General features: G+C 36.3%; 1 protein-coding gene across 1 annotated transcript in view; it reads left to right on the forward strand.

Moving 5' to 3' along the window:
- The window catches only part of SYNE1 (spectrin repeat containing, nuclear envelope 1), a 543,966-nt gene that overhangs the window by 486,844 nt on the left and 47,919 nt on the right, over nucleotides 1-9,203 (forward strand). The window contains 1 exon segment of the mRNA XM_011943785.1: nucleotides 2,280-2,446. Within this exon segment, the coding sequence (XP_011799175.1) occupies nucleotides 2,280-2,446 (167 nt within the window).

The following is a 9,203-nucleotide window of genomic DNA, read 5'->3' on the forward strand; positions in this document are numbered from 1 at the left end:
TGTTTGTGAACAATCAGTGATTTTAATGTTATTTTAGTTTGTGCTTGTCATTAGTACATATCACCATCTGATGTACAATGTTTTTTTTGTATTTACTTATTCATTGTCCAAGTGGAGACCCCACTGATCTGTCAGCTTTACAGGAGCATGGGCTTTGTCTATTTTGTTCATTGCTTTATCCCCTGGACCTGAAGCAGTACCTAACTTCTCATAAGCGCTCAACCAGTATTTACTACATCAACAAATTGTAGCTTCATTTATTCTGAAAAGAAATACAAATGATTGTTAAGAAAAATTATTTCTATCCATATGCACACAGTCCAAGAGGATTTATCCATTGGATCAATCCAAATGAATAAGCATTTGTTTACTTGGTATTGTAAACCTTAAAAATTCTTGGCTGAGATGATACAGATTTCATTTTAGCATCTGCTCACGGTTGCCCTTTGCTAAGTTGCTGGGTGTCAGAGAATGCTATCAGTGAATGATTAATGCACTATAGGTAGTAGAGTAAAATTTGCTATAGAATAAATTTTGATTAAATTTGTCTCTATTCTCATTGCTTTTTTTTACTAAATTTAGGATGTATAAATATACATCCTAAAGTATGGGAAGTGTGAGAGTGTGGGGAAAAAACCATCTCTTTAACAATCTATAACCATAACTTAAAATTTAGAAAAATTTCAGCTTTTCATATAGATTGTATTACATTATTTGGCACAATGTTAGGAATATTATTTAAAATGTTAACTATCTACCTTGTATATTAATAACTCATGGGTTTTTTTTTAAAGGACTTATGAGTTTTCCTCTTTGTGGTGTCTCTTTTGTAAAGGAAAATAACATCAAGGTTTGGTAATTTTGGCAACATAGAAAAAGGCATTTGTCCACTGGAAAGTACTAATAAGGTGAAGGAAAAAGAAAAAAAAAGAAAAAGACAATTCATAAAAAAATTGAAACCAAGATATTAGTGTCTGTTGGTATTAACACTCAAAAATAGTTTGATTTTAAAGACAATTCAAGAGGATTATTTTACTATAAATACTTTTTAAGTCTTAAAGTAATTCCTTGAAAGAAACCCTTCTCAATAAAATCATCTCAAATGTTTGCTGAAATATTATAATATTAATAAATGCAAATCAACGTATTGGTCTTTGAATCCCATTGTGTTGAAATAACATAAAAAGGAGGGTGGGCGGGGTTGCAGGCATGACGACAGCAGTCAGCCCTGGAATGGAATAAAATTTTGTTGGTCCCTACCATTCCTTTGGGGCCCTTTGGCTTAGGTAAATGACTTGGGAGGATAGCTCTGTTACTACACTAACTTTAGAGCAAGAGAAGATTAAAATGTTCACACTCATATAATACCCATCTTCATATATTATTTTGCTGAGAAACTTTTTATTACATAACAGGAGCTTAAGCCAAAAATAAAAAAGTTGATCCTAAAGACTGGATCCTATCACTATGGCAAGAGAGTAAGAGGGTCACTGGGGATAGCAGTGGCGGTGCAGGGGAGGGGACTGTCCTTTCATGTCACTTAAATCACACTATTTCATGCTTATCTCTTGCAAGTAGACCATATGGAGTCTGTCCTCTTCAACTCAAACAGTTTAAGAGAAGCTAGCAGAGAAAGTGAGTAAATCAAGAAGGTTTGAAGCCCATCGATTCTCTATAATTAATAGTTATTATTACTGAAAGTTAATTTATCATTGATTTATTTACTGCAAAATACTGACATTGTATAGAGGATAGCTCTTTAAAATGAAGGAACTCTTTTAAAATATTCCGCACAAATAATGTAATAGAAACACACATTCACATTTACATATATACATGTATATCAATTGCATATGTATGTGTGTGTGTGCATTTCATAAGTCTCTCGGCAACTATTTGTATGAGAATTTATTCTAAGTATAACATCAAGTTAGTGTTGAGAGAAATAAGGTATAATTTCCCAATACTAAAATCCTTTAAGCTTTATCTTTTATATCTATCTTTTATTGTTTTTTAATATATATTTCAGGTAAATAGGAAGCAGCATCCTATTTATTTCGATAACGTCTATATAAAAATTTAATCCCAACTCTGCATACATACCGAAAATAATAGGCACTACTAATACTTGTGCACATGGGCTGATGTACACATGGTATTCCTATGCTCAAACTATTTCCAAGCAGTAGAAAACAGTAATTATCATGTTTCTAGTAGAGCCGGACTGGATGCATTAAGAATATGCTTTCTGACCTCTGTGATTGCTATTTATTACACAGGATTATCAAGAGGAAATTGCTGTTGCTCAAGAGAACAAAATACAGCTCCAACAAATGGGAGAACGACTTGCTAAAGCCAGCCATGAAAGCAAAGCATCTGAGATTGAATACAAACTGGGAAAGGTCAACGACCGGTGGCAGCATCTCCTGGACCTCATTGCAGCCAGGTAAAGAGGACCTGAGTCAACAGGACACGTGTAGGCAGCATTTTAAAGCCTTTCAGTCTGCCTTTCATTAGCCAAAGATAATCCAATAAATCAGTCTCTCTTCCTGGGTTATCTCAGCATTTTCAAAACTGTTTGTGCTCCTCTCATAATTGGCACTTTCGTTACCTTGAAAATTCTCCTCTTATTTTATAAATCTCGTGTTGTTTGTATGTAGCTGCAAGAAAGAGAGGGAGAGAGTCATATCTAAACAAAACTAATTTCCAAGAGAAAATTATTTGTTTTAGGGCTCCATGGGTATTCAAACTCCTATCAGGAAGAAACTGCTGACCAGTATTTGTGGAGAGTGTTTTTGTCTGCAGTAGCAAAAAAAAAAAAAAAAAAAAAAATTACTAGTTATCAAGATATGGAAATAAATCTGATTATTGCCACTCCGCTCGGTTGCAAAAATCAGCTGCTGCGTTATAGTAATTTTGTGTTGAGCTTAGTGGTAACTATAAGCTTTTGCCTCATACCTAAGAGGAATATTATGCTCACTTTCTGTTGTAGAAGGGTAGGGTTGGGCAAGAGAGATGAAAGTCATAAAGAAAAATATATGAGGGTATTTACTAGCAATATAAAAGTCTAATATGAATGATGCACTATGTTATAAAAATGTTCTATGCTATTAATATAAAAAGGAGATGTCTTATTTTAGGTGAATTTGGCTTCATGTTGGAACTTAGGCACCCTGAGGTCAGGAAAGATCCTCCATTGTATTCACTATATATTACAAGCACTAGGAACTGTTCCTAAATATGGATTCAATGAATACTTCAATGTATAAATGAATACTTGAATATTTGAGTAAATGTTCTTCATGGCAATTAGGAGAGTTGGAATGTTACAAATGGTGCCATTTGGAGTCTGTCCCACAATACGCTTTTAAAATCTGGGTTTCTTTCCTTAGCCATGCTGCATAAAAGTGAACGTGAAACAATGTCCTTTGCATACCGTGTGCTCACCAAAACCACATGTGGGCATCACAATTCTGTATGCTGATTTTGAACACATTTCATATATTTCTTTTCTATAAGAGAGTTACCAAAAGGTATCTAACTCAAGAAAGTGAGAGTATCATTTATTTTAGTGACAGTGAAACAAAATGGAATAAATGTATATCAACTTTTTACTTATTTATAATTATTTATTTATTTTTGAGATGGAGTCTTGCTTTGTGGCCCAGGCTGGAATGCAGTGGCACAATCTCAGCTCTGCAACCTCTGCCTCCCAGGTTCAAGCAATTCTCCTGCCTCAGCCTCCCAGTCGCTGGGATTCCAGGCGTACACTACCACACCTGGCTAATTTTTGTATTTTTAGTAGAGATGGGGTTTCACCATGTTGGCCAGGCTAGTCTCAAACTCCTGACCTCAGGTGAGCCACCCGCCTCGGCCTCGTGAAGTGGTGGGATTACAGGTGTGAGCCACTGCACCCGGCGTCAGCTTTTTAAATGTTTAACCATAGCACTGATACAACTAACATTTATTGAACACTTTGCTGGTTCCAATGACCACGCTGCGGGTTTCATATGCATCTTTTCATATGTTCACAATGTCCTTTGAGGTGACCTTATCATTATGCCCATTTTACAGATGCAGGGGCTGGGGTTGAGGCTTGTCCATCATCACGCACATGTTGTGTGGCACAGCCTGTGCTCAGACTCCAAAGCCCGTGTCCTGGAGCGCTGTGCCCTCCTGCCTCTCAAATTGGTGACTTCCTTTTCCCTGTTAGAGGGAAGACAGTTAAATGGAAGATAAGTTCTGTTTTTGATCTCGATAATCTAATTTCTCAGTTCTTTGTAAAGTACTTACAATGTGACAGTGACTGTGAGAGTCAAGATAAAATGACAGAACTGAAGGAGAACTTCTCCTTTGAGAAGTTCAGGATGGGACTGGAGTAAAACAATGAGATAAGTAGGAGCTCTGGAAAAGGCACTATAAAGAAATGGAAATAACATTTTAGCTCAAATTGGTCTTGGAGTTTCGACAAATGTGTATTTTAAAATCCCAATGCTGTGTTCAGTCCCACTTCTCACTCACTAAAATGATAACAAAATCTTGTTTCAGGAGAAGGAATTGAAGTCCTTCAAGCTATAAATATCCTTGTTAGGGAAACTGCCTGTTTGGTAAATATCCCCTGGGGAGTTTTTTGGTCAAATTTGACTCATAGATTGATTGACATTTCCACGTAATCCAGTTAAACTAGTTAATATTATTTTCTTACTTGTAGTGGCTCAATGATGTGGAGAGTAAGGATGCACTATGTCAAAGATATTTTAAATCAGATTTAATGTAATCTAGTCATAAGCAGCTAACTTGGTGTATGCCCAGCTATGAGCCGACATTACAGGAAATGAGTTTGCTGCTTTCTCCTTGAATTCACATTTATTTATAACATATTTTGTCTGGCTGTTCAGTGGAGAATTTTCTAGATGTTAATTGTTCACTTTGCCAAAAGACATATTAATAAATTTGAATCAATTACATGTTTATAAGGTACCCATTCTTCTCACTGTAGTCACTTTTATAATACTAATTTTTGTTTCCTCTTACATAAAGCCTCAGAATTTCCAGATAAAATTCCACAAGGGATTTTTGTATATATGTTGCCTGTTTCTAATTGCCTCCTTCCAAATTAGACTAGATGAGGCACTGATCATTGAGCCATCCTGCAGTTTAACACCACTTTAGAGTCACAGTCTCCCTTGCAGCTTCTCCTGAAAGACACCCAGCTGTCACATCTGCATTCTATTCCCTTGTTTATTGGTGCTTCATTAGTGCACAGACTGGATGCATGTCTTCCACACCCATCCTCAACTGTGAACTGCCAGCTGAAGTATTAGGTTTCTGTGATTCAGTCCATTCACCACTCTTCCCTCTTCCAGCGCTGATGCACTAAAGCAAAATATAACCCAGTGTATGCCTTTCGACATTTCTGTGCTGTGTTGGTGCTCTTGTGAGAATGGAGAGGTTATTTTTGAAGATGATAATATTTTTAGGTGAACATCTCAGCTAATAGAAACATGAGCTATGTCTTTAATATTCAATCACAGAAGCGAAAAAAAGAAAGAAAAAGATTTACTGATAACAAACCTACTACATACATAAAAGAGAACACATAATTTAAAGTCCACTTGACATCGCCATCAGATTAGCTTAGATTACTCTGAGAACAAAATAGATGTGCTTTGTACTGAGTTTTTAAATTGTGTTGTCAAGCATTGTCAGTTTTTTAGGGCAACAAAAGTTGTTCAGTTACTTTTAGGGCTCAGTGGATAATGTTCTAGTATGCTTTGCATACTTTCTAGATCTTCTCTGTGTAATACAGCAGTCACTAGCTACAGATGGCTATTTACATTACAGAATATTTAAATTAACTGAAATGGAATAAAATTAAATTACTCCTTAATTTTCATTATGGTCAGTTGCACAGGCCACATTTTAAGTGGTCGGTAACCACATGAGGCTAGTGGCTACCTTATTGGACCCTGTACAATGCAGAACATTTTTATCCTCTCAGAAAGTTCTGTTGTTCAGCAGTGGCCTAGATAATTAAAAGTACCTCTGAGCCGTTGGCTTTTATTAAAAGTCAGCATAAGAAACTGTCATTGTTGACACATGACTCTAATTTCTGTAAAACTGCCTTTAAGAATACTGGCTCTCATTTTGTCAATGAATCCTGTGCAGAATATCCACATAGCAATTTCTCTAGCGCTCAGGACTAAAAGGAAATCTGTCTTTTAGTATTAATTCTTCAATGCTTCTTATCACAGGCAATGGATTGTGTAACATTTCTCATCTTAGCATCTAGGAAGGTCAAATTCAACTTGTTTACTCTGTTGTGATGATTTGGGAGCAGGAAAGTGGGTAACTGGACCTTGTAATAGAGAAAATTCTTTTTCTCTCTGCTAAACCTAAATCCCCATCACCAAGGCAAAAGCATACTTTAGTTATTTGGCTCTTATCTTTTTGTTTTTTTTTTCAATAGCAGCTTTTTTGGGGATATAATCCACATGCCATATAACTTACCTATCTAAAGCATGTAATTCAGTGAGTTTAGCATATTTATAAAGCTGTGTGTATATTACTCTAATCAATTTTAAAGCACTTTCATCAGTCCCAAATAAAAGCAGTTACCCATTAGCTGTCACTCATTTTTCCCTCTTCTTCCTTCCCCACTTCTCCCAGCCCTAGGAAACCACTAGTCTACTTTCTGTTTCTACATGTGTACCTGTTCTGAATAGTTCATGTACATAGATCATATAATATGTGGCCTTTTGTGACTGGTTGTTTTTAATCTCTATGTTTATTATAATTGCCTCAACATTTTATAGGAGTAGAAACAAACAATTTTTTAAAATTATTGAATGCCTACTGTATATGAAGTACTATGCTTCTTGCTATAGGGCAGAGGTTGGCAAATGTTTTCTATAGAGGACCAGATAGTAAATATTTTTAGTTTTGTGGGCCAAATAGTCTCTGTTACTATGTTGTTACAGAGTAAAAGCAGCCATAGAAAATCTGTAAATAGAAAACCATGGCAGTGCTCCAACAAAATTTTATTTACCAAAACAGGTGACCTGCTCTAGGGTTATAAAGATGAGAAAGAAAATGGTCCCTAACCAAATAAGTGTCATAATGCAAGTACACAAGGGTTCCTCACTGCAGGACCTCTTCCTTTCTATTCTCTCTTCCTGGGCATTCTCTTGCCTGCCCCTGGCCTGGCCAGCTCCTGATTGTTCTTCGTGTTTTTCCTTCTCTCCAGGTTAGATCAGATTCTTCTTATTGGCTCAGTAGGCTTCTCCTTCATAGCATTTCCCTGAACTATGTGAAATCTTGTGTGATCAGTCATTTTAAGCCAGTTTTCTCTACTAAAATGTAAGTGTATCTAACTTTGATCACCATAGTAATCCCAGCTCCTGACCTTGTTCTTTGCACATAGCAATCACTCCAGTATTTACTGAGTTTCTCAAATCTAAGCCACAGGGTGGAAAGTGTGTGCACACAAATGAGAACATACACAAAGCAAAGCATTGGCTTCGGTCTTCAGCTGCCTGAGTCATAGTGTGATTCTGCTTCACCAACTTGCTTATCTTCTCAGCACCTTGGTTACCACATGTATAAAATGAGCATCATAATAGTAGCTAGCTCAGAAGAATGATTAGAAGAACTACATGAAATGGGACCTGTAAACCATTATATTAGTCCATTTTCATGCTGCTGATAAAGACATACTTGAGACTGGGTAATTTATAAAGAAAAAGAGGTTTAATGGACTCACAGTTCCACATGACTGGGGAGGCCTCACAATCATGGTGGAAGGTGAAAGGCACATCTTACATGGTGGCAGACAAGAGAGAATGAAAGCCAGGCAAAATGGGAAACCCCTTATAAAATCATCACATTTCATGAGATTTACTCACTACCACAAGAACAGTCTGGGAGAGATCACCCCCATGATTCAGTTATCTCCCATCAGGTCTCTTCCACAATGCATGGGAATTATGGGAGCTACAATTCAAGATGAGATTTGGGTAGTGACACAGTTAAACCATATCAACTGCTGAGCATAGAATATGTTCAATAAAGGTCAGCTGTCATCTCAGAGGGAGTTCAAAGGCTGTGGAGGTAAAACGCATATGCAGTGCAAGCAAGGCTTTGTGAAGTTCCTAGCAGCTGCCTTCAGGAGGACTTTCAGTTTAAAGGATGTTCTACCCACGTTGGAGGTCAAAGGAAATTAAATTCTTGGAATTCATGGCTGGTATTACCTAAGGGTGTTCGAGTTGGAAGGTGCCTGGGAAGGATCAGGAATGCATTGATGCGATGAGCACAGAAATGGCACAGAACTAATCAAGAGGCCTCAGTTTAGTCCACCTGGTTCCTGCTGTATGGCCCAGGTCTCACTGAATAACTTCTCTGAGCCTCAAGTTACTCGTTTTCAAAATGTTGATGAAACTAACTGCCACATCTCCAATGAGAAAATGCAAGGGAAAGGACCGCGTATACTATAAAACACTATCTATGCCACTCTCATTCTTTTAAAATCCTGCAGAGTATTCCATAGTATAAATATACCACAACTTATCTAGGATTTTCTGTATCAATGAACATTGCGATTTTTGCTATTTCAGTAATTATATCTTTAAAGCTTTGCCTTGTCTCATATTTAGTTCATTGGAGTAAATATATTATGCTAACAATAATAAGCATGAAAAAACTTCAAAATTTTTAACTCCATGAGGAAAACTAAATAAGGTAAAAGAAATTAAACTAAAGAAATTATGACAATAAAAAGTTTTGAAGATTTCAGGTTTTTTAAATGTTAGTCATAATCAAGAAAAAAAAAATTGCCTATAGTGATGGATTCATAACCAATAATTTCTTTAATCACAGCTCAAATATTTTCATTTCTGATTACTAAAAATAATATATTAACATAAGAAGAATGATCATTTTATAAAAGAATTCACAGTGTAATATCTTTAATTACTATGTTTTCTAGAATTTATTTCTTATGTAAAATACGGTTTTCTTTAAATTTTTTTTTTTGAGATGGGATTTGCTGTGTCACCTAGGCTGTAGTGCACTAGTGCAGTAATGGCTCACTGCAGCCTCAACCTCCTGGGCTCAAGCAGTCTTCCCCCTACCTCAGTACCTGGGACTACAGATACATGCCGCTGTGCCTGGATAATCTTTTGAATTTTTTTTTTTTTTTTTTTTTT

The sequence above is a fragment of the Colobus angolensis genome, unplaced genomic scaffold, assembly GCF_000951035.1.
Source record: "Colobus angolensis palliatus isolate OR3802 unplaced genomic scaffold, Cang.pa_1.0 Scaffold221, whole genome shotgun sequence".
Lineage (NCBI taxonomy): Eukaryota > Metazoa > Chordata > Mammalia > Primates > Cercopithecidae > Colobus > Colobus angolensis.